This window comes from Gossypium arboreum, chromosome 12, assembly GCF_025698485.1.
Source record: "Gossypium arboreum isolate Shixiya-1 chromosome 12, ASM2569848v2, whole genome shotgun sequence".
Taxonomy (NCBI): domain Eukaryota; kingdom Viridiplantae; phylum Streptophyta; class Magnoliopsida; order Malvales; family Malvaceae; genus Gossypium; species Gossypium arboreum.
Window position 1 is genome coordinate 117,895,190 of NC_069081.1, and position 26,781 is coordinate 117,921,970.

Here is a 26,781-nt window from a genome sequence, read left to right on the forward strand (position 1 = left end):
TAACCCAACTCCAAGCCGATCTCACAAACATACTAAAATTATGAGACACATTTAAAAAAAATCTAAATTTAAAAATTAAAATAAATTTAATTATCAAATATATTCATCGAAATGAAAATTATATATAATTATAAAAAATATATATTAACCCCAAAAAAAAAGTGATCATCTTGACAAGGACCACTTGCTTACTTTTTTTTTAATGTATTTAATATTTGTTTTTGGGCATTGGGAAGTTATAGCTTTATTAGATGGAGACTTAGTAATGAAGTAGTGAAAAGCAAAAGAGTAAACAGTGTGGCATGGCGTGTATCCCACAAATCCAAATTAATGCTGCAAAATAATATTGAATTTAAACCATTCCATGTGAGTCTGAGGTGGAAAGTCTTCTCAAGACAATGCCTATTGGTAGATTCCCCCTCCTTCTTCTTCTTCAAGAAACCCCAAAAACATTGTACATAATGATACCCCTTTTGATAACTTGATTGATAAATGATAAGAGCTCTCACCTCCTCACTTCTTCAACTACCTTCTCTTTTCCCAACTTGTGAATCTCTTTTTTATTTTCTAAATTCGGATTAATTCTTATTTCATTGAAAGTATTTTGAAGGTTGATTTGTATGTTAAAAAAAGAATTGTAGTTGCTCAACTATTGGTAAAATTTTTGATCATCTTATTATAAAAATTATAAATTAATTATTTAATTAATTATTTTTTCTTTTAATCACCAACTTTTAAACATCGGACATGAAGATGACGTGACAACTCTTAAAATTTTATAATATCAATTTTAATATTCAATATTTATATATTGTGTCAATTTAGGTCCGATTCTTAAAAGATAAAAACAAAACAAATCTATCAACTAAATCGATCGAAAATATACAAAAATGAAAACATTCAAAAATTCAAGATAATAATTTTCATATTTTTTCATTTTTTAAAATTAACTCTCAATATCACAAATAAAAGTAAAACAGCAAATTCTTTAAAAAGTATAAATGCAAAAAAAATAAAAATTTACACATTGAGGGTTATTTTTTTTGGAATCAATACCAAATTGACAAAAAAAAATTAAACAATCTCATTACAGGCATATCTGTTCTTTTTGACACAATGTATATAACTACACATAACTCTTTCCAAACCTATAAATAAGAGGATAATACGCTCGAACTCAAATCCTCCTGTATTAGCAATAATATTCATACCAATCGAGTTAATATTCAATCGACAAACTATTTACAAATTTTAATAAAATCTAATTACAATTATGAACTTACTGTATCATATTTGACTTCTGTAATTAATTAATTTCAATTGACAAAAGGAATGAAAGACCATAAGATATATAAATGTAACGTCTGGTTGGGATTCTCCGTTTGAAATTTCTAAAAAGAAAGAAATTTCCAATTGTTACCACATAAAAACTTCTTTATCATTTGGAAAAAGAATCCAATGAAATGAAAGATTGATATTTCATCATTAAAAGCCAATTGTTCTATATTTTCCTATTTTTGAGCAATCACTTTTCAGGAAAACCCTTCCTTTTTCTTTTTCTTTTAATGTTTTAATAGGTAATTTCATTAAAATAATAATAATTTAATTTTTTAAAGATTAATGATCAAATTAAATTATTTTTAAAGGTTGAGAGTTAAATTTAATTACAAAATGACCAAATTAATTAAAAATATATATAAATGACTAAATTTATCATTATACCATAATTTTTTTTTTATATTCATCTTTCTTTTAATTAAATTTAAATAAATTAAGTAAGTAAATGAACCAACTACATATAATTAAACTAATTATTCCACACATAATATTCATAACCTTTGCCAATACAAGCTTGTATTATAATTTACAACTTTGATTCGTTTACCTTCATTATATTTTTCTAAATATTGATTATCCACATCATAATCCTGATTTATTTATATTGAATATTACGTGTAAATAATAATTGCGTATTCAAATCTGTATTTTAAAACTTTGATGTACTAAAGTGATCATAGTTGTCAAATTTAAGGGTAAAAAATTATATTATTCTTTATAAAAACTATTATCAGTAAAAAATAAAGGGTAAATTATATTGATAGTCACCCAACTATGTTTAGATGTATTTTTTTTGCCACCCAACTTTTAAAACATTCAAAATGATCACTCAACTTATCAAGTTTTTTCTTTTGGGCCCATTTCTATTAAGTGCCATTAAGTATTTGACGGAATGGTGAGGTGGTAGTCCAAAAACTGATTTAATAATAAATTTAGTCCTCAACTTTTACATATTGTATTAATTTAGTCACAATTTTAAATGTTAAATACCAAAATTGGCTCCAAACTATACCTCATCAAAAAATGTGGTACCTCAAGAATTTTTTATCAAATTGGTACCTCTACTATTTCACTATCCAAGAGATCACACCAAACCATTATAAAAACGTGATGTGACACTAGTGATCAATTTGATAGCCAAAAGGTGGATAGTTGAGGAAGAAAGTCTAAAACTTTGGATGTATATCTAAGAAAATTGGGGCTCATTTTGGCAAATCTAAGGTTGGAGTTGAAAAGAGGAGGTCAAAATAATAGAATGGTGAATTTTTGGTGTCTATCAACAATCGAAGAGTGGAAGTCGATGGTGGTTAGCGGTGGTCATTACGGCTATGTTTTTCGGAATCTAGACTTAGTAAAAACAACTAAATAGAAAAAAAAAGGCTAATGAGAATTAACTAATTACATGAATACACTAACGAGGCATTAATGAAATGAAGAAAAAAAATAATTGTAGATTAATTGCAGTAATGAAGTTAAATTAATTTGTAATTTGAATTTTTACGAAAAGTAATTTTGTTTTGAGTTTTTTTAATATTTCTTTTAAGTGTGAAAGTCATGTCATATTTTTTTTTTCAATTATCTCACTTGTCATGACTTAATTGGTAATCAATGTCATGTCACTTTTTTATAACGATTTGGTATGATTTCTTGGACAGGGAAATAGTAGAGATAATAAACGTACAAAATTTATAAAAAAAATTTGAGGTACCACATTGTTTGCTAAAGTATAGTTTAGAGGTTAAATTAGTATTTAACTCTTAAAATTATAGTTAAATTATTATTATATCAATTTTTAAATTGTTACTTTGCCTTTCTGCCAAATGCTCAAGGGCATTTAACAGAAATGGACCAAAAGAACAAATCTCATTAGTTGAATGACCAAAAAAGGTATTTAAACATAATTGCATGACCAACAATAAATTTTACCCAAAATAAATATAAATATAAAAAAACCAGACCAAAAAGACATTAAAAAGAAAAAAGAAAAGACATAAAAAAGGAGAGAAGCCGGTCACCGGTAAAGTCAAAAAGGAAAAACAAAGCAAAAAAGCTAAAGTGAAAAAAATTTTCTCGTTTGTTTTTTTCCCGGGAAAGTTAACATCCTTCTCCTTTAGTATATTATTATAGCATGCTATAAATAGTTGAAGGGAGGCCGTCCCTCAAAAGCTAATGGTTTAGTCATTTACCTGTCAAAATCCCTTTTAGACCATCGTTTTTTTCGGCCTAATATATATATCCTAAATTCATTCTCTTTTCTCTCATTCATTACATTAATACCCAACAACAAAAACAACCCTTTTTCTTTTTTTTTCTTCGTTGAATCTCCCTCTCCCATCATCCATTTTCTTCTCTCTCGAATCTTCTTTCCTGGGTTTTTCTTTTTATTTGTTTATATATATATATGTATATTTGGATGTTGTTGTTAAAAGAATCAAGTTTTAATCTGTCTAGATAGAGAAAAAAGGAGGAAGAGCAGGAAAGGTGGTTTTTTTTTTTTGTAAGATAGGGGAATGGAACAAAAGGGGATATTGTTGTCAGCTTTGAGTGTTGGGGTTGGTATTGGTGTTGGCCTCGGATTGGCTTCAGGGCAAACTGTAAGCAAATGGGCTGGGAACACCACCATTGCAGATGATGGTATTACAGGGGAGCAGATTGAGCAAGAACTTATGAGACAAGTTATAGATGGAAAGCTTAGCAAGGTTTCCTTTGATGATTTTCCTTATTACCTTAGGTAAGCCAATGATGGGTCTTTGTTCTTTTCTTTTTTGGTTTATGATCTTTTCATTACATGATTTGCATTAGTTTTCTGTTTTTACATCCATGTAGGTCTTAAAAAGGATCTTGTGAAATAAAAAATTGTTTTTTCTTATCTTTGTTTATAATGAAGATGAAAGGATAAAAGGATTTGTGCCATACTGCCTTCATTTGTTCTTGTGTGTTTGACATTGGTCCCCCCAGTGTAGAAAGAGGAGAACCAAAAGTTGTTGGTTTTAGTATGTATTAAGCACCATGTGCATGGTCTGGTTTGGAGATATTCTTTGCACATGCTACTAACAACTATTAACACCCGTGATCTTTTGCTTTTTGGCTGCTGATTTTTTTTTTTTTTGGGGGGGGGGGGTTAAACCTTTTTCCTTGTATTTTGATTAATCTATTTATCCTTTTTTCTCCTGGCTGGGGATAATCAAGATTCAAGATGCTTCATTTGATTTCTTTGTCAAAATTCCCATTTTGATTTGTTCTCTAGAGATGTATAATTTTGGATCATATATGGGCCATGCAATCTGTTATTGTTTTTCCTTTTTTGTGCTGCTGCAGGCTGTGGAATATTATTTTATGTGACGTCATGAATGTTAAGCAGACAGATCTATATTGATTCTTCAACATGATAATGCCAATTGCATAGTGTTTGAACATATCAATATTTATTTAATGATTTCAGGTTAGGATATAGACTATTTTTGGGCAGTCTTAGATCTTGAACTCCATGAAAGCTGCAGGTTTTGCTCTGGCTTTGAATATTCCTTTATTTTATTTTATCTCGAGGGATTTCCACCCCTTGATGACTGCTTTCAGGCCTTTTAATTCTATTTGCACATCAATTAAGTTTATTTATCCACTAAATTAACTACTCTATGCACAAACACTTACTACTAGAAGTTTAAGGAATTCATTTCCAATCCTTTCAAATAATTGTATGAGTTAACAGGTTTTCTTAATCCCATCAATATATTATGTATTGATTTTTAGGCAAAGTTCTAAAATAGTTTCACAAATTCACTCCTCCTTTGGATGGTGTTTTAATACAGTGAAAGAACTCAGGCGTTATTGACAAGTACTGCATATGTGCAATTAAAACACAGTGATGTCTCTAGGCACACGCGGAACCTTTCTCCTGTCAGCAAAGCTATTTTGCTCTCAGGACCTGCTGGTATGTTTCTGGAATTGTTTCTCTAATTCTATATTAAGATATTCATCTTTTGGAGTTCATTTTTAACTTAAAGTGCTGCCTTTTGTTCTTGTGAAGAGCTTTACCAGCAAATGCTTGCCAAGGCTTTGGCACATCACTTTGAATCAAAGCTTCTGCTTTTGGACATTACTGATTTTTCTCTTAAGGTGAATAGACACAACTTTTCTTGTCATTAAGTTTCAACTGTCATAAAGTCCTACTTATTCTTTCTACAATTTCATTGTCACAGATGCAGAGCAAATATGGTTGTACCAAGAAAGAATTTGTAAGTTATTTTATTTTTTATTTTATATAAACTCCATGCAAGCATTTGACATGGTTGTGTTTGTCTATGAAATTGAGTGTTGCGGATGAAAGTTCAACAATTTAACCCTTTCAAGTGCATTTCTTGAGTTAATTCAATCTTATTAATTTGTAGTCAATACAATATCTACCATGCGCATCACACCCTAATTTAGTTGCATCTTTTGCAGGCTTTGAAGAGGTCCATCTCAGAGATGACTCTAGAGCGAATGAACGGCTTGTTTGGTTCCTTTTCGCTCCTATCGCCAAGAGAAGAAGCAAATGGTATTCTTTCAACATGTAAACTGTATTTATTCACTGAAGAATATTGCCTCCTTAGGTTCTTATTTTTCTGCATTTTGATTCTCTGCTGAATCCTGCTTAGGCAGTCAGGGTTTTATTTTTGAGTTGTCATCAAGACTATGTTAGAAAATCTGCTTGGTTTTAGTATTCAATTGTCATCTTAATCTTTTACATCATGTTGATTTTTCATTTTCTAAAACATTATTTCACCATAGTTTTAATCAAGATTTTTCTTACAGGTACATTACGTCGACCGGGTAGTGCTGTTGATATTAAGTCCAGGTGATTGCTTTTATCCTTCAACTTTCCCATTTTCATGGAACAAGAATATAAAGTGGTTATTATACTTCGTGGGCTGGTTGTTATTGCTGGATCAGAGATGAGGTGTCCCCTATAACATTCTCCTTCATATATTTGCAGGGCTGTGGAAGGTTCAAACAATCATCCAAAACTCCATAGAAATTTCTCTGCAGCATCTGATATGAGTAGCATCTCTTCGGCTTCTGTCACAAATCCAGGTTACCCTTTATATATCTTCTTTAGTTCTGTATGGAAAGCTTAAAGATTTGTATGATATCATCAAGTTATTGCAGTCAAGAATTAAAAAAGAAATAAGAAAAATAGTTGATTCTTCTGATCATCCTTTCATAGACCTTCTGTTCAAATAACTTACATATTCTCTGATTGCAGCTTGTTGTATATTGCGTAGTTAGCTCAGTGAACTCCTCTTACTTACCTGGTTGAATTGTTACCTGATAGTTTGGATTTATTGGAGTGTAATGTAATTGTATTTTGCCAAAGGTGAACTCAACTGATGATTGCTCGATAAGTTCCTCCTTATTATATTCTAGTGTCTGATAGAGTACTCAATCCTTTAAACTGAAGTGAATCTTCTAGGCTTCATGCAGAGTCTTTTGGCTGTTGCTAAGCATATATATTAGTACTCAATTTCTTGGCACATGATAGGATGTGTAAAAAATACTGATATTTTTTGTCCCTTTTATTTGTTGAAGCAGTGCACAAGCGCACTAGCAGTTGGTGCTTCGATCAGAAACTCTTTCTGCAGTCACTTTACAAGGTATGCCATAAATACTGAGTAATCAGTTTGGAGACCACTCACGAATTGTATTTCTAGATTATTCCTTCTTTTAGGCACGCATGCCTTTATATGTTTTACATAAGTTGCATGTCAACACCATACTATACATATGCTGGTACGCTTCAGCAAGTTCTTTATCTGAGCCTAAAATTGCATTCCTTATGCTGTTGTCCTTTTGCAGGTACTGGTTTCAGTATCAGAAACCGGCTCCATCATCTTATACCTGAGGGATGTTGAGAAGCTTCTCCTCCAATCAGAACGGTTATATAATCTGTTTCAAAAGTTGTTGAACAAACTTCCACATTCAGCGCTGATACTTGGTTCTAGGATGTTGGGTCCGGAAGATGATTACAGGGAGGTGGATGAGAGGCTTTCGGCATTATTCCCATATAATATTGAGATAAAACCACCCGAAGATGAAAATAATCTTGATAGCTGGAAAGCCAAACTGGAAGAGGATATGAAGGTGCTTCAAGCTCAAGATAACAGAAACCACATTGCTGAGGTACTTGCGGCGAATGACCTTGAGTGCGATGATTTGGGTTCTATTTGTTATGCAGACACCATGATCTTAGGTAATTATATTGAAGAAATTGTGGTATCAGCAATCTCTTATCACTTGATGAACAATAAGGATCCAGAATATCGAAATGGCAAGCTTGTTATATCATCCAAGAGGTAGAAATTAATTGTTTTTCAGCATTTTTTTCAACCCCTTTTTTCCATAATTCAGAAATACTTTAACATAGGTTTCTGCTCTGGAACAGCTTGTCCCATGGACTGAATATATTCCAAGAAGGAAAAAGCTGTGGGAAAGATACCTTAAAATTAGAGACAAATGCTGAATCTTCCAAGGTTTGTCTTTAATGCTTGTTTGCCTTTAGAAGAAATCAAGCATTAAGGATTAGAGTAACTTTATACTTATGGATTAACTATTTACCCCTCTTTGTTAACCTTTAGGAAAAAGAAGGTGAAGAGGCTGTAAGTGCGAAATCAGAACCAAAATCCGACGCACCTGCCTCTGAAGGCAAAAGTGAGACCGAGAAGTCTCTTTCTGGTGTCAAGAAGGATGGAGAGAACCCACCAGCAGCAAAAGCACCTGTAAGTTGATGTACTTTGGATAATTAACTGAAAATTGAGATGAATATGATTTAAATAGATGTTGCTATGCAACTTAACTTATGCATGTATGTAAAGTATATAATTGTTAGGAGTTTATTCTTGCTTAACAAAGACGGGAAAGCTGATCATCATAGTTATTATATCAAGTTTATTCTTGTTTTTCACTTCTAGCCAGATTCATGCTGTAAATGTTAGGAGTTTTGAATGGTTTATGAGCACAGTAACTATAAAATACATTTGTGTTTTTGCATAAAGTCTTCGGCAGCTCCAATAGTTTATGTCCATTACCTTTCTCTGGTGTCTTTTCCCGTATGTGCTTTTGGTTTTTTCTTACTATAGATGTAACATTCTTGCAGGAAGTTCCTCCTGATAATGAATTTGAGAAAAGAATAAGGCCTGAGGTTATACCTGCAAATGAGATTGGAGTGACATTTGCCGATATCGGTGCTATGGATGATATCAAAGAATCGCTTCAAGAGCTAGTCATGCTCCCCCTACGAAGGCCAGATCTCTTCAATGGGGGACTTCTCAAGCCTTGTAGAGGTATATTACTCTTTGGACCTCCCGGTACTGGAAAAACAATGCTTGCAAAGGCCATTGCAAATGAAGCTGGAGCAAGCTTCATTAATGTCTCGATGTCCACCATCACGTCAAAATGGTTTGGAGAAGATGAAAAGAATGTGAGAGCTTTATTTACGCTAGCAGCAAAGGTCGCACCAACTATTATTTTTGTGGATGAGGTTGATAGCATGCTGGGGCAAAGGACTAGAGTCGGGGAGCATGAGGCTATGCGGAAAATCAAGAATGAGTTCATGGCACATTGGGATGGTCTATTGACCAAAGCTGGTGAGAGAATTCTTGTCCTTGCTGCAACCAACAGGCCATTTGACCTCGATGAAGCAATAATTAGGCGTTTCGAGCGCAGGTATATTTATTGTTTGTCAGACATTCTTGACCTTATATGTTTCATATCAAGGATATTGTGACACTTGATTGGTACTATTACAATTATCATGCATGCAAGCCATGGACTAACTTGCTTACAGCTCGATATGAATGAGCATCTTAACTTGTGCTTTCCATTTTGATCAGAATTATGGTTGGCCTTCCATCCATTGAGAGTAGGGAAATAATTTTGAGAACTTTACTGGCGAAAGAGAAAGTTGAGGATCTCGACTTCAAGGAGCTTGCAACCATGACAGAAGGATACAGTGGAAGTGATCTCAAGGTTTGTTTTTTTATCTCACAGCATTTACCATTAATTTATATCTTACTGTTATCAACTGATGACAAAAAAAAAAAAACAATACTGGAAACAGAACTTGTGCATAACAGCGGCTTATCGACCTGTTAGGGAGTTGATAAAGCAAGAGAGGTTTAAAGATCAGGTGACTGCAAAATCTCTTCTCACTATATCATTGTTTTACTAGCATGTGTGTACAATCTATCTTATTTATTTCTGTTTTCTATAACTTTAAATAGGAGAGGAAGAGGCGAGAAGAGGCAAGCAAGAACTCAGAAGATGCTTCAGATACAAAAGACGAGAATGAGGAAGAACGAGTAATTGCTTTGAGGCCTTTAAACATGGAAGATATGAGACAAGCAAAGAATCAGGTAAAAGTTCTAGTCATAACTAGGATTGTTTGCATGGTATTTTAGGCTTATAAAGTTTTACCACATAATGTCCATCTTATTGTAAATGCTACAATGTAGGTTGCTGCCAGCTTTGCTTCCGAAGGATCAGTAATGGCAGAGCTAAAGCAATGGAACGATTTATACGGAGAAGGCGGTTCAAGGAAGAAGGAACAGTTAACTTACTTCCTTTAGCTTGCAAAAACCAGGCATCTCATGTTCACATCATTCAAACAGAGTTCTCTATGAAGAGATGTAAAAATTTGGTGATGCCAAAAGCCCCCTTCAACAAAAATATAGAATTTACATTGGATGGGGTAGCATCAAGATGGAAAGCTCCGGCCGGGATCTGAAATTTCAACAATACAACCAGAGTTCTTTTGTAGGGTGTGTGTGAAATGCATTTTTAGATTACATACATATATATGTATATGGGATTTGTACATGATGCTTAGAAAAAGGGTTTTTGGAAAAATACAGTCTTTTCCATTAACCATTTGCCACCAATCTTTTGGGTATGTTTAGTAGTGTTTTATGTGAATGTGTGGTACTTGGAAATTCCTAGGTGGAGGAAGGGGGTTTAATATTGGATTGTTTGAGATTATGTAGTTAATAAAGTTTATGATTATATTCTCTATATAGTAGCATCTGTACAACTTTATGGTATGGTTTTAGAATTGGATTGAATAATTTAATATTTCTGGTTATATTCTATGCCTAACATGTAAATCTGTTATGGGTTAAATATATAGTTGATTGGGTTTTTGGTTGCTTTGATTGTATGATGGAATAAAATTCATTTGTTTAGATGTATTATTATGGCATTATATGTGGATGTGAGTGAAAAACAAAATTATGTAATAAATATATTTGTAAAAGGTTGATATAAATAACAAAAGATGTTTTAGTTAAATGGTAAATTTAAATATGAAATACTAAATGGGTATGGATTCAGATTCTATTACGTATACATGTTTATTTTATTTTTCTATTTAAAAGATATGAAATGTCAAAACACACTCAAAATAATATAATTTATTTTGAAAAGTAAAAGTATTTTCATCTATTGAGTTAGTACTCGTTAATCTGTGACACTAACTCACCAAGAGTTTTATAATAAGTATAAGGTTAAAACTTTAAGTTGAAGATTTGAAGTTATTTAAAAAGAAGAAACATTTTGTTCCTTTGGCTTTTTCTTTTGAATTGATGTTGAGATTAATGAATTCGATTAGGTTTGATATATTTAATCGGTTAAGTTCTAGTTCAATTTGTATGTTGTTGTTATAATTTAAAGGATATGAGATTGAATGTATTTAATCACGTAATATTCTCCGTATAAGGAAGGACCAATATGTATAGTTTTATGTACTAATTTTATAAAATTAAAATTTAAGGTACTACTTTCAATGTGGTTAAATTATTAGTAAGTTTACGTTTTAGTCACTCAATTTTAAAAAGTTATAAAATGGTCACTAAACTATTCAAAAGTTTTTATTTAAGTCATTGGGTTGTTAAATTTTTTTTTTATATAAAAAAGTCCGGCTAATGAACTCCAAACGACAATTCAATGTTCAATATGGTGGATCAGTACCCATCCACGAGTAGAAGAACAAACATTAGATCCAAGTCAATTTGACAGTCCGTGTTGGAGATCGGAGAAGAAAGTTGTTTGGATTTTGGTTCTCAGATTCGTGATATTCAATGTTGTTTCATGAAAAAAAAAACTGAATTGTAGAAGAGAAAGGGAAAAAGAGCTTTTGATTGGTGCAAATACTGCAAACGAATTAGGTCATATAGTAGTGATTTTAATAGCCTAGTGACTTAAATAAAAACTTTCGAATAATTTAAGGACTATTTTGTAACTTTTTAAAATTAAATAACTAAAACATAAACTTATTAATAGTTTAGTAAACTTGAAGTAGCTTACCCTAAAACCTAACTAAAAAATAACATTAAATCATGACTTTTTGTTAGTTAATTTTATTACTCCACTTTATAAAACTTGGCTACCAGGTTGAGCCTAACATTTCTATTAGATTTTTTAAAATCATTGGAATTATTAAATGAAGCTAGAATAAGCAAACTAACTTATTAGTAAAATAAATTTAAAATATTACAAAATTTATACCTAATTTTGATATTTATTTATTTATAATTATGTTTTGAAAGTTGTAAATTAAATCTTAATTAAATGGAAATATTAATTTACTTAGAATTTTGAGATATGAAAGTTAAATTATAAATGTGTATATCATGTTTGAGTGAGTTAATTTGAATTAAGTTTATTTGTTGAATAAATTATTTGTTTTTGTGGATTATTCTTATATCTCATGAATCTGTTTCGCGTGATTAATCCATATTTTTTCATTAAAGATGATCATTTTGTGAGTTAAAACACTCGAGTCCAATCCATCAAAACCTCATGCTTGACAAGAACATGACATTTGCCATTTAATTGTCATATATATATATATATATACACATATATAATCATTCCCTAGACATGATAGACATTAATAGTCTAAAATCAATATGATATCAACACAAAACCCGTTGAAAACTATCAAAGAATTCATTTAAAAAATTTTGGAACTAGGAAAAGGGGCGAAGATCAAGGTAGTCAATACTTAATATTGCATCGGTGGACACATTGTTTTTTCACTGGAATTGGTGTGTATCGATATAGGTCTATTTTGGTATATTGTTTAAGATTTATTGATTATTTTGAAAAAATATTCATACATAAGTCTATGTACAATGTTCTGGTAAAAGTTTTTATTATTTATTACGATAATGGTAAAAAGTTAGAACATTTATATTTTTTAATATTATTCATGCACCAATCGGTGTGATCGTAATTGGATGAAATAGACCGATATGATTGCTACGGATGAAAATTTAATCGATGTGAAAAACAGAATTGATTGCACTAATTTATTACTGAAATGCACACAGACCAAAACGACTGGAACCAATATGGAACCGACTATATTGGCCAAGCCACCTCCTCCGAATCAAAAACTGCCAAACTCTTTCGTAGCCTAATCCTCTCTTTAGTTTTCTCATTGTGCTCATATTTTGATCGTCTTAGTTTATCTATAACTTTCCGTCCTTCAAATAAACGGTCACAAATCACTACAATCTAATCTTTCGTATAGTTTATAATTGAATATTTTAGAAAACAGACTAAACATATCATACTTGTTGAAATTAAGAAAAGTCATAATACTTGTTTGGTCCTCCAACTTTATTAAAAAAAGTTATTTTAGCTTTCATTTAATTTTTCGCTTTTTTTAACCTTTAAACTAGCGTTATTTGTCAAATCACCCCAAAATGAATGATAAATGCTTATTAACTTTGCTGGTGTGGCATACATATGGATGCCACATCAACAATTAATTATTTTTTAACTTTTTAAAAAATTCAAATAAAATATAAATATTATTTTACAAAATAAAATTATTAAAAATAATTTATTGTTAACGTGAAATACATGTGGATCAGCAAAGTTAACATTAATTTTTCCATCTATTTTGAGGTAATTTGACAAATAATGCAAGTTTAAGGGCTAAAAGAGGTAAAAAAAATTAAGTAGAGGACTAAAATGACTTTTTTATAAAATTGGAGGGCTGAAAAGCATTATACCTAAAGAAAATAGAGATTTAAATTATAGCCCGCAAAAAGTATACAACCCAAAGATAAAATTGGTATTTGGTTAAGGGAAAAAAAGGGTTTGTCTTCTGGTTCACCGAATTTTGTAATAATTAAATCAGTGGCAAATCCCTGAAAATATTGAAAATGTCAAATCGAACAGAGAGATACCAAAAGCTATGCCTTGAAGAATCACTCTCAAGAATCTATCAATACCCAATTGCATGTAAAGAGTTGAGCTTTATTCTCAGAGGCGCTTATGCTAATCTCCCCAAGCCTCTCCAATCCCTTGTCTTTCAGCATACCCTTACCGCCATTCGTCTTCTTCCCGAGTAAGCCCCCCCCCCTTTTTTATTTTCCTGCTTGTGAATTTCAGTTTCTTTTGCACCATCTTGGGTTCAATTTGGGTTTTGGGTGTAGTTTGATTAAGTTGGGAAACTTGAATTGTATATTTATTTCTGGGAATTTGGTTTTAGATGTTAGCTAATTAAGCAATTTTTCATGATTGTTGAATTAAATTGAGCACTTATTTATCATTGAGTATTTGAAAGGTGTTATTGGGAGGAGAAAAAGGGTTCCGAAATAGTTAAGCTTAACCTAATTAATGTGGGTATGATTACTTGGCACCGATGTTACATGGAATGTGGATTGGTATGGTACGAAGAACGAAAACTAGAACGCAATTCGCTCGTAGCTTTCTCCGATTTATTTAAATAAATAAATGAATGAGAGAATGGCTTTAGATTACACTATTCCCAAATGCAAAACTTGTATTCTTCGGATTTAATCTGTTTCTTAGCAATAGAAATGGGGAGAGGGGGGGATACATTGATTGTAAATGACTGTTTATCGAAAAGTAGGTCCTGATTGTTTGTTGCATCTATGCATGCATTCATTGTGTTAAGAACTTGGTTCTGTTGGTTAAGGGGTGCACAATTAGATGATAGATGAGAATGCTTCAAAACATCATTATCGAATCGGAACTATATGTTATGGTTGATTATTACCTTACACTATGCATATGCAATTCATCATTTATTTATGAATGTTATTTTAAAATGTAGAATGCAGACCAGTAGCGCCGTTGCAGCAGCTCATTTCCTACTTCAGAGTGCAGAAGCTGCCTTTCCGAAACAGAAGAAGAGTTTGGTCGTTACGGAGTTTAAGCAAGCAAAGGTTGCTCATAAAAGACGCAGTAAAGCACACAGGGAAGAAAAAGGTAAAACTTTCAAAATAGGCCCTTTAGCCAAATTGAATTTTCACATTATAAAGTTTAGAAATTTAATCATGTAGTTGATCGAATATCGGTTTTTGGTCTAATTACTTCTTATTTCTTACCTCCCTACGTATTCCAGGGCCATCTCAATTGCCTCAAGATGTTCTTGTTCATATATTCTGTTTACTCGATTTGCAATCGTTAATTTCTGCAGGCCTAGTCTGCAGGTAATGTTTCCTCCCTTTTCGATGCTCAAACTTGCAGTGATTATCCCGTAATTACTAGATTAAAAGACGTTAGGTATCTGTTGGTATCCATCCCCAATTCTCTCGAAACCTTTTCTTTCTCTTTTTTGCTTATTTGAGTGACTTTGACTGCTTTATGAAGGTCATGGACTTTAGCAGCAAATGATAACCATCTATGGGAATTGCAATATACGATATTCTTTGGCAGATCAAACAATTCTTCCAGAACTAAGACGCAGTGGAGTGGTAAATCGGTAAACAAGGATTATACATTTTGGGAGGAGAATGTGATTACTCGAACTGATATTGATTGGAAAGAGACCTTTAAAAGAGCATATAAAGGTGTGCGATATTGGGGCTTCCATTTTATAATGTTTATATCCCGGAAACTCTCTCCGTCTTTGAATATTTCACTTGCAAATGCATCATCTTTTCTCATCTTTACCATTTATTTAAAATGTCAGGCACTTATTCAAAGAAATTAATGTCCAGTAGGGGATATTGCGGGTATTGTGACACGATAGTTTGGCTCAAGAACTTGAAGTGCTCAAACAGACAGTGTGACCCGAAACATGAAAATGCACAGATTAAGCCTATTTCACCCCATCAGGTAATTGTAAGTTGTAACCTCCATTGCTGCTTTTTCGGTTCTCAATTTCACATACTCTAAACGCTGCATGTGTTTCAGATCGTCGACTACTTAATGGATGGTTATACATCAATGATATCCTCTTCAGATAGCGATAGCGAGTCAGATGAAGAGCCCGTTTCCAGATTATGGGCATATCCGAAAGACATACGTAGAATCGAGAAAAAGCCTCTTGTTTAGATGGTAGTTTTGGGGAATAGAGACCTCCATATACTTGCTGCTCTGCTTCTAGGGAACAAAATAAGGTAAACTAGTTGTAAATATCATTTTGTTTTAAGATCATATGTACATACAATGAAATTATATTTAAGAAAAATGAATGTGATTGTGTGTTTCTATAAATAGTGTTTTTTAATTGAATGTCTTAAGGTGAACTACTTTGTTTAGATTAGAACATACCGATACCTAATTGTAAAATAAATAAATTATGTAATCTTTATTTCCATCAAATCAAATTGAACTGATTAATTTTAGTTTGTTTAGTTCAATTTTACATTCATTTTTTGGTTGGTTCAACGACCTATGCGGAGCTTGTCTTGTAGATTATTATTATGATATTGGAGGGAAAAGAATAATAAAATTTGAACTCGTATGGTTGGGGGTCAGATAGGAGTTTTAATTTCACTGGGAAGGGCAAGATAATTATGCTGTCTATTTTTATATTTATATTAAAAATATATTTGAAAAAAATAACATTAAAATTAAATAATGTCCGGACAAGTCCAAAACTGTCCAAGGTTAAGCACGAATCAAGTCTGGCTTGTGTATCTAATGGACCATCAAACCCATCAACAGATTAAATCTTTGCTTCATATTATTAATTTTGGCGATCAAATAAGAGGAAAAAGGATTTTAAAGTTTTGTTTTGGTTAACACAACCAAGTTTATGCGAGATTAAATGGTCGACAAGTATATGACAATATAAATTAAGGGTCGGTGAAGTCTTTTAATTTGAAATCACCATCCATCCTTAATTGATATTTAAGAAAATAAAATAATAAATAAACGAAAGCTTTCTTGTTTGAGGAATTAAACTTAAATAATGATATCTTTTTGAATGGATGAGGTTTTATATGTTTTAACTTTTTTTATTAGTGATTTAATAATTGATATGATTATATATTTAAAAGTATAAAAATATGTTAATTGAATTTACATTTAGTCAACAACTTTAATTGAGAATAGAATTAAGAATATATGTTTAAAAGAGCGAAATTTTAAATTATAAATGTTAACTCTTAAAAAGGATGTACTACTTATATTGATTCTAATGTCGCTAAATTGTGTACTACATATAATTATATCAATCTAAGTAGTACACTCTGCTAGAGATACAATCAACAAAAGAGAACAACGGAATTTTATTTCTTTCAACATTCAATACCACAATGGTACAAAAAAAAAAAAAAATCATGCATATTGACAACGAAAGGATGTCGAATGCTCTGTAAAATAAATTGAATTACTCTGTAGAGTTTATTAATTATAACAATATGTGCGTGTATGTATATGTACAGACATGCATACAAAAACCATATGATCTTAAAAACTAATACATTGTTGAAAAACCATATTCAACGAGGATATGTGCAATTTTAAAACAGGGAGACTCAAAGATGATGAGAGGTAAAAAATACAATCAAACAATTGATTTCAGCCAAAAAAAAAAAGACACTAATCTTTCTTCTTCTCTTTATTCATACTACTCAGAACCTTCTTCTCAAGCACTTCAAACTGCTTCTTAAGCTCTATTATCATTTTCTCAGAAAATGCATCCACTTTGTCCTCGTATTTCTCATAAAATACCGGCACAGTGTATAGAAGAATAAATACTGTCATAAAGTCCACTTGGGAGTGTCATCAAACTCAAAAAATATTACAATATCTGATTTAACTCAGTATGCCGTACTTAAACTAAGGTAAAGGTTCTAAAAAATAATCCTTAAACTTCAAAACCAACTAATTGAATTCTCAAAAAATCAATATCCTATCAATCTAAGTATTTCTATTAGGCTCGTTGTTGACTTGCGCATTAAGTTCTAGTTCAAACATGACATAAAACATATTTAAAACACATTAATTATATTTAAAATATTGTTAGATTCAAACTACTAACATTTAGCATATTTAAAACACATTAATTATATTTAAAATATTGTTAGATTCAAATTACTAACATTTAATACTTTAAAAACTTAATTAGAACATTTTGAAGTTTGGAAATGATGGAATTAATGCAAAGGTATTAGAAAACAATCAAATTCCTTACCTATGTAGACCATCGTCAAGAAGTTAAAACAGCTACCCAGAATTGACAGAAACCATAGTCCAGCAATAGCCTACAGAAGCAAAGCAGCAAAGCAAAATTACCTAGTGAATTGAAAACATAGTACAAATGCTCAATAACGATTCCGAGTGCCGAATATGGGTATATATTCAACATCGTTATGCTTAAATTTTCGAATTCTTTTAAATATTTGAAGAATCATATCCTGTTATTTATAACTTGTTTTTTGCTTAATAGAAGAGTAAACTAGAAGAAAGCATAGCAGAAATTTAGCATTAACATACACCAAGAAACGTCTTCAAATCTTTGCCGGTTGCAATGGTCCGTACAATATCCAGAGTTCGGTTAATTTCAAACGTAAAGCAAGATGCAGCTTTAAGGAGACACTTTTCAGGGATTACAACTTCTGGAATGGTTGGTGGAGAACTTCGTATGAACAAAGTTGATGAGTTACAATAAGAGTTCAAATTACACGATCATAAGCATCAATAGAAGAATGATTGAAAAGTCTTACTTGTTGATGAAATTAGACACATTGGACCATAGGAAAAGGACCGATAATGCCAGTATCATTAAGTGGCAAATCAGAGTGATTAAATGGTAATCAAGCATTTCAAAGAGAAACCAGAGAGATGTTACACCACCAAGCACGCCTCCGGAAAGTTTCTTGTTCCTCCATAGAAGGATATCAGCAGCTGCAAAATCAACATCCAATGATAATAGTCAATGCTGCAGTACATTTTCGTTCAACATTAGCTTTTTTGTTAAGAAATCTCAATTGAGGAATTTAAACAAGATTTCATCAACTTGTACTATTATTCAAATTACAGATTTAAAGATGCATTCGTCAACGCAATTTCATTGAAATATCAATTGAGGAATTAAACAATATTTCATCAACTCGTAATATTATTCAAATTACAGATTTGAAAATGCATTCGTTCATCAACGCAATTTCAAACTAGTGAGAAAAATGCATGATTCCAGGAAACTAGCATGGAGCAGATCGAAGTAAAACTACATTAATAATTCTTCGATTTAGGAATCAGATACGATATCAGTTAGTAAAACAGAGCATTACGCATAATGTGAGGCCACAACTGATCCGTAAAACAATTAATAAAATGAATGTGCAGAATCTATATCTATATAAACGCAGTAAATCAAAAGAAATGAGTTAAGATTAAGATAAAAGCGAGTACGTTTTCCGGCGCCTAAGACTTGGTGAAGAGGCTTTTCTCTGCCGAAGAGACGATAAACTTTGGCCTTGAGAGCGACGGCACGAGCGTGAGAGCGCTTATCGTCGTCGGAATCGGAGGAGGATGACGGCGAGGAGATCTTGCTGTGGATCTTGTGGGCCAGCTCCTCCATTTTCGACTCTTTGTGGTACGCCATTGAGGAATTCTATCTGCGTTTGGTTCAAAGGATACGAAGGGCGTAAAGCAAGTAGAATTTAAATTTGTAGTTTTTGGTGGAGAGGGAATGGTAATCCGAAGCTAAGGTTCGGGATGGGACGAGCCTTAACGAGTGGTACGGAAAACGAGGGACGTGCTAATTTATTGCTTTGGCTTCTTTATCCTTGCTAATTTGAATACTCATTTTTAAAGGCTAAAACTACATAAAATCCTAAATTTTACCGTTTATTTGAATAAAAAGCGTGAGGACTAATGTTGAAAAAATTATTATATAGTAAGTAAAAAATAATAATGTAAAAATAAATTAAATATTTAAATTAGTGCTTAATGATTTTAAAAATTATTCAGCTAAACCTTCCAAAATGATTATATAAAAGTTTAAAAATTACCAAAGTATTTAAACAAGGGCTTTTTATGCACTTTAGTCCTGTTGGCACACTCTACTCCACCACTCACCTCGCTTCACTGTGGATATATAATCCTAAAATTCACTTTCACCTCTATGAATGTTACATGCATCCATCTCCACTCTACTCCACTTAAATTTAATATACAATTATTAATTTACATATATTTCAATGTTTTTAAAGTTAAGTAAATATTTGAACATGAAATATATAGATTTTTGTAATACTTTATTACATTTCTACCCTTTAATAGCTATATATACAAATGATAAAATAATAATTTCATATAGTGGGTCACAACGGGGTAAACAATTACCATAACCACTTCATATTCATTGTGCAAAAAAAAAATCCACTTCACCCCACATCCACTTTTCAAAAAAAAAAAATTGTTCCTTTCAAAGTAGATCAGTTCGAAATCCATCAAGTAGTTTGGATTTTGCCATTCCTATTTATTAATCTCGAGATGAATTCATTAACTTTTTTATGTAACATTAATTAATTACCATTATTTAGAAGTTTTTAATGTAAAAGACAAGGTTAAAAAAAAATCATCTCAAAATTAATATATATGATTAAATTAAAATTAAGTTTTAAATAAACTCGCATCCAATGAGACATTGACTTAATGACAACGTTAAGTATTTGTGAACTTTAAGATTTTATATTTGAGCTTCAACGATTTATGTAAATCATGTGTGAGTTTTGAATTTATATTTATTTTAGTTTATGTCCCACAGTATGTGGTTATTGTATAGATTTATTCTAGTATTAGTATGTATATATGCAACTTATCTATTTGTGCTTTATAAATGACAAATTATTGTTATAGTTATTTGAATATATTTTTATAATTGTAACTCACGCCTTCTTGAATGTAATAAAATATATAGAATAACAAGTAATAAATAATAAAGTGATTTTATTAATTTTAATCAAATAAACTTTATGGGCTATTGAATTTTTCATGTCATGTCATGTCATCACTAGAATTTAAAAAATAAAATTCAAAAATTCATTACACCTTTTAACTTTTTAAAATTTTATATAATATTTTAAAATTTTAAATAATAATGTGATATAATTTTAAAATGTCAAAATTTAAGTTGAAACAATCACTTTCATATTTAAACTTTTTGGCTTTTCTTTAGCTTTTTTCCCATGATTTAAATTATATATAAAAAGATATTTTATATAACCAGATACCTCTCCTTTAGAAAAGGAAAATTAATGGAAATATTTCCATTTCTTCTCCCTTTGAAAAATATGTGGCAAAGCCACGATAAAGAATAAAGAGTAAAGATTAAAGAGCATAGCAAGCAACATTTTTATTAACTTTTTAAATGAGATTTATACTTTTTATTTTTATAAAAGAAAAAAATTCGGTGATAATATTCAATATTTCAACTCCAAATTTCTATCAAATAATGTAAATTTATATACAATTTATTTAATAGAATAGATTGATCTTCAATACCTGAGATGGTGACAATGAAGTGCTAATTAATTAACAGCAGTTTCGTGATAATGGTGAAAAGATGAATAATAATAATAAAATTATTTGTATTGGAGTTAAGATTATATTTTGTCTCTTTTATTTAAAATATATATAAATTAATAATTATATATTAAATTAAAGAGTAAATTAATTTTTATGTTAAAAATTAGTCTACTTTTATTTTTAAAACTGACGTGACTAATAAAATAATTAAATAATTTTACGTGGCATGTTAGATGTACTTATTCTAACGTATAAAAACTGATTTTTAGTAGCAAAATTAATGGAATTTTAAATAAAAATTAATTTATTCCTTAATCAAATGTATATAAATTAATTTACTATTTTTAATAAAGATATGATATAATTTTATTTTTAATAAAAACTTAAATATATTAAAAAGCATCAAAAAGTTAAAATAATTTGCAGGTTACCATCATGATTCAGGACGCAGAATCTTGGAAGTAACCCATGATAATTATTATGCCATGCTCAATGCTAGGAGATTCTTGTACATTTTTCAACACAAAATGTGTTTGTCTTTGAATATCTATATTATTAGGTAAAATTATTATAAATATCTTTATAGTATGAGTTAATTTATATTTTATTTTTATTAAAAATAATAAATTAGTATACATATGATAGATCAAGAAATAAATTGATATTTTTGTTGAAAATGTAATCGATTTATATAATTAAAAATTAATGTAGTTAATGAAATAACCAGTTGATAACACATAACATGTCACATATACCTCATGTTGACATATAAAGACCGATTTTTAATAGTAGAAGTGAATAATTTTTTTACTAAATAACTAATATACTTTTTATTTAACATCCAGTAATTAATTTATTTATTTTTAAATAAAAATAATAAAATATAATTTAATTCTTAATAATTAATTTCATTCTACTTTTACTTATATTATTATATTTTTAATCAAAACCTATATTATTATCATTACCTTTGGTGATTTTGAGTTTTATTATAAAATAATGTTGAAAAATATCATTTTCGATTAGTGAGGACCAAATTTAGATTCGAGGAATGATGGCCAAATCCATGTCCTACCATATAATCTTAGCTTCAGCTTTTCTTATGCCGAATTCCGGCTACGAAATCACACCAACTTGACTCCGTCTGTTGAGCCAGACAGTGACGTAGCCTCATGGTCACCATTGACAACAATCGCATATATTTTCTTTGTTTATTTTAAAATTTTAATTCATATTTAATGTATTTATCAATTAATTATATATTCAATTGTTTTAAAAATAAACTATTTTATATTTATTTTTGCAAATATTTAGCAAGATGTTTAACATGCAATGTACTGTTATGGTACTTGACTATGTACATATTAACATCAGTACACTGACGATGTACGGGACAAAATTGAAGAAATTGTACATTTTTATTTTTATTTTTTTGGTTCATTGAAAATCTATAATAAAACAAAAAGAAGGTACCACCCTTGACTGACCAACCACGACAGCTATCAAGTAAGGCGCCTGGTGCGATTACGTTAATCACCATCGAACACTATCATTGACAGATTTCCGACAACAACGCCGACGTCCCAACAGTAAGAGCAAAGGCTCTGAAAATCGAGTAGAAAAGAAAACAACAACAACAGAAGAGTAGATCTGAGGTGGTGGAATGGACTGTCTCTTGACTGCCTTGGATGGTTCGGCCTTCAATGCCTCTATTTGCCAACCTATGATGTAGTTGTGGAACCCGACTTCCAAGTTTGCACTACTATTTGTTTGAGGTTAGGCATGTGTTTCCGGAGTGATTCATTTAAATAACGGTTAAAATTGAATTATAAATTTTGAGATATTAAAATATAAATATAAATTTATATTTATTATTTATAATTTTATTATTTTTAAATGGATTAAAATGATTTAATTTGCTTTTTAAGTTAAAAGTATAAATTTGTTCATAAGGGAACTGAAAGGTTAATTTCATTATTTGGATTGTTGTCTTCCTCTTTCAACTTTGTCAACAATATAAAAGAAATCAGTGATTAAGTCCCTTGGGGTTTAAATCCTTTTATTATCATCCCTGTCATCTAATTTGTATATTTAATTTATTACATCTCCAATAGTTTATATCCTTAATCATTACATTCTAATTTAGGGTTTGTTTGTTTGCCAGTAAAATGTTTTCTGAAAAATAATTTATTTTTCTGGAAAATGATTTACTGAAAATATTTTCTGGTGTTTGGATGAAGCTGTGTAAAATATTTTTCATTGTTTGGTAGATTTCTGAAAATATTTTCCGTAAAAATTATTTTTATTACATATATTAATAAATTTATATACATATTAATAAATTTTATATTTTAAATTGTTTTATATATATTGCAATAATTTATTTATAAATAAATAAATTAAATTAAATATATAATAATACTCAATTATTAAGCTACAATATTAACCTTCAGAATTGAAAACAACCAAATTCAAATAAATTATTTGTAATTGTGTTAAAAAATAAAAACAAGGATTAAATAATTATAAATTAGCTTCCAAACCACAATTAATACTAGAAATTAATAATATTATCCAAATGCATAATTATAGTAGTACACCACATAATAACAACATTGTCCAAGTTCATAACTAAATATTACACCACATAAAAGTATCAATATCTTCAACATTGGGAAAATTTTTAAAGCCAAATTTTTTATGCTTCTTATTTTTAACTAAAAAAGCTTTGGCCTCGGATTCATGACTCACTAGATAATCAAACACAGAACACAAGAAGTCATCATGAAATCCTTCTTCCTCCATCGACATCACTTGTTCGTAAAGCTGTGGTGTCTTATCCGCAGTAAATTGTTCCAAAGCATTAGCAATTTTGCCAAGTTGTTCACCCATAAATTTAACTTGTTCATCAACGACACTTTCTTGAACATTTTTTCTTTTACGTTTGGATATGTCAGATGAAGAAGTTGAAGACATTTACAACGATGGAGAGGCTGATACTTGTAAAAAAAAAAAACCTTTCTCTACTGCTCACAGAGAAACATGTATTTCACGAAATTTTACCCAAACCTAGAAAAAAAAAAAAAAGAACAATATCGTACCTTAGAAAGAGAGATTTGCCTTTGCAGATTTGCTTTGCCTGAGAAAGAGAGAAAAAGAGGAATGTGATTTGCAAAAATAGAGAAAGAGAGAAAGAAATGAAGAACGGAAGGAAGGGAGAAGATTTTACCTGGATGAAGAGATGGAAAATGTCTTACGGAAAAATAATCTGTAAGACATTTTCCGTAAAATAGAGAAGATTTTTTACCCATGTTTTGGAAAATATTTTCCAAATGTCAATTATTTTCAGGCTTCCAAACAGCGTAAAATGTGGAAAACATTTTCCGGAAAATCAAATACAAGCAAACAAACAGACCCTTAAAATAACTCTCTAAAGGTTGAGTATTGAATGAAATTAGCCGTAAGAAGAAAAAGAAAATACCCTAATGGTCAGCTTTTAAAACAAAAGGGTCGTGCATACCACAAACGTCGCCACGAATCTTTAAAAGAATAATGAAAATATTATCTTTTAAGAAAATCGAAGTGGTTTTTTTATGAATGTGATACATCATTAATCATTCTTTCTCACCATTTAAAAAAGAATATTCAAATAGGATGGTGGTCAAAATTTGGAATATAAAATAGGTATGATTGGAAGTGTGATTTGAGATACATATAATTGTGTTTGAAATTTGCAAGGAACACAAAATTTTGGGGCATACTTGATGGTCTTGATTTGGCTTGAAAGCCTGATTGTCGAGATGTGTTGTTAGAATCAGATTATTTGGAAGTGTTGCACCATATAAAAGAGAACCTGATAATTAATCAACCAGAATCGCATGTCATAAATGCAATTAGAGATTTATTGAGGTGTGATTAGAATATCAATTTAATTTATGTGTTTCGTGAATATAATAGGTTGGTTGATTGTTTAGCAAATGCTGCAGAAGGAATGAACATTAACTTTCACGTTTGGTCTCAACCCCCTAATTTTATTTTGAATGTGCTGCATAGAGATATTACCAGTTTATCTGTTTCTAGAGTAATTATCATTTTAGAATAGTTTTTTTTTCAACAAAAAAAAAGAATAATATCCACATAGCACAATTAAGTAATCTACAAAGCAATATTATCTAAATTTAAATTCTAAAATTCATAACAGTAAACGCCCAACTTTGTATAAAATATGCATTATAAAGTAATTATATAGCATATATGGGTAAAAGTATGAGGAATTTGTATTAAGAATTTGATTGCATTTTGCCTATTTTACTTAAAAGATGTGAAATTAGTTTCTATAAATTAAATTAAAGAGTAAATTTATTATTTCATTAAAATTTTTATTCATTTGTACTATTAAAATTGACATGGTTGATTGAATAACTAAATAATGACATTTGATGCACCAATTTTTAACAATAAAAATAAATAAATTTTTAATAAAAGATCAATCTACTTATTTTTAAAATAAAGAAATAAAATATAATTTAACTTTTAGTATAAATGGTCTCTATAAAACTTTTTCCATGTAGGAGCTGATTTGTTTTTATTCGATATCCTTGTAAGCAAACTTTTACTTCTTTTGGATAATAAAATACACATTTATCCAAAATAAAAAATATTAATTAAAGTATATAAGTTTGGTCAGTATTCTGTAACTCTAGATTAGCAATTGAATATTATATTTGATAATTATAATAATATAATAATCACCAATTTTCTTTTGTTTGCTTACTGGGAAAACAGATAAGAAAGAACCGTATGATATTGTCCACAGGGAAGTAGAAAATTAAAGGCTTAATGTTCTTACTCTTTTTCTTTTTCCTTTTATTTATTTTTCCTTTTTATACTTTATATTTAGCATCTAAGAAAGAAAAGAAAAGAAAAGAAAAGAAAAAAGAACCCTTCAAAGTCGTATGCTTAAGGTTACTTTCGTTTCTTTTGAGCTTAAGTTCTTATACTTTTATTATGACTTTCATAGTAAAAGAACATTGAAAATTTTAAAAACATTCAAACGAAATCATTATCAAATTATGTATTTTAATTAGTTCTTACGTTATTATCAAAATTAAAGTTTTAAAATTGAATAGTTTATTTATCTGATTATGATTTGATTAAATAAATTATTAAAAATTGAGTAAATTATATTAGTAACCATTTAACTAGTTTTAGTTACCTCAACTATAGAAAGTTAAAAATAGTTACTAAACTATTAGTAATTTTTCTGGGGATACCTAACTTTAAAAGGTTACAAAATGGTCACTCAACTTGTCTTTTTTGGTTACTCAATTATCCTTAATTTTTGGGTGTTTTCATTTTTACATTAGTCGGTTGGTCATAAAAAAGACAAAATTGAATAGTTAGAAGACCATTTTATAACTTTTCATAATTTAATTATCAAAAAAGAAAAAAAAAAAAAGAAGCCATGAACGACCTTTACTACAGTTTAATTTTAAAAATAAAAATATTAAAAAATTGATTCAATCGACTCGTAATAATTTATAAATTGACCAATCTGATGCCAAATCAATCCGATTTAATTCAAACAACTATGAGATGAATGGGGAGTAAAATCACCAAATTTTATAGGTAAGAGTTGGACCTATTGACCTAAATTCAACTCCA

General features: G+C 30.0%; 3 protein-coding genes across 5 annotated transcripts; 2 read left to right on the plus strand and 1 right to left on the minus strand.

Moving 5' to 3' along the window:
• The first annotated feature begins 3,425 nt into the window (after window positions 1-3,425).
• Window positions 3,426-10,383, plus strand: LOC108479748 (uncharacterized). 2 transcript variants are annotated; one of them, XM_017782518.2, is made up of 17 exons: window positions 3,954-4,069; window positions 4,781-4,838; window positions 5,148-5,269; window positions 5,366-5,454; window positions 5,538-5,573; window positions 5,782-5,875; window positions 6,133-6,175; window positions 6,314-6,411; window positions 6,910-6,971; window positions 7,174-7,670; window positions 7,760-7,847; window positions 7,953-8,093; window positions 8,471-9,039; window positions 9,207-9,342; window positions 9,434-9,502; window positions 9,597-9,728; window positions 9,828-10,383. In XM_017782518.2, the coding sequence occupies exons 4-17, from the start codon at window positions 5,380-5,382 to the stop codon at window positions 9,939-9,941; spliced, it is 2,154 nt and encodes a 717-aa protein (XP_017638007.1). In that variant the 5' UTR covers window positions 3,954-4,069; window positions 4,781-4,838; window positions 5,148-5,269; window positions 5,366-5,379; the 3' UTR covers window positions 9,942-10,383. The 2 variants fall into 2 exon arrangements, with proteins under 2 accessions (XP_017638006.1, XP_017638007.1); XM_017782517.2 differs by lacking the exon at window positions 4,781-4,838 and having other exon boundaries at window positions 3,426-4,069.
• A 3,040-nt stretch (window positions 10,384-13,423) lies between these two features.
• Window positions 13,424-15,849, plus strand: LOC108477393 (F-box protein At5g52880). 2 transcript variants are annotated; one of them, XM_017779924.2, is made up of 6 exons: window positions 13,424-13,729; window positions 14,462-14,616; window positions 14,753-14,840; window positions 15,001-15,200; window positions 15,323-15,468; window positions 15,547-15,849. In XM_017779924.2, the coding sequence occupies exons 1-6, from the start codon at window positions 13,545-13,547 to the stop codon at window positions 15,685-15,687; spliced, it is 915 nt and encodes a 304-aa protein (XP_017635413.1). In that variant the 5' UTR covers window positions 13,424-13,544; the 3' UTR covers window positions 15,688-15,849. The 2 variants fall into 2 exon arrangements, with proteins under 2 accessions (XP_017635413.1, XP_017635414.1); XM_017779925.2 differs by having other exon boundaries at window positions 15,067-15,200.
• A 1,106-nt stretch (window positions 15,850-16,955) lies between these two features.
• On the minus strand, window positions 16,956-19,258 carry LOC108478804 (reticulon-like protein B2). The gene is made up of 5 exons (XM_017781261.2): window positions 18,997-19,258; window positions 18,309-18,489; window positions 18,079-18,220; window positions 17,777-17,846; window positions 16,956-17,339 (listed from the first exon to the last, which is right to left on the minus strand). The coding sequence occupies exons 1-5, from the start codon at window positions 19,187-19,189 to the stop codon at window positions 17,182-17,184; spliced, it is 744 nt and encodes a 247-aa protein (XP_017636750.1). The 5' UTR covers window positions 19,190-19,258; the 3' UTR covers window positions 16,956-17,181.
• Window positions 19,259-26,781: the final 7,523 nt, after the last annotated feature.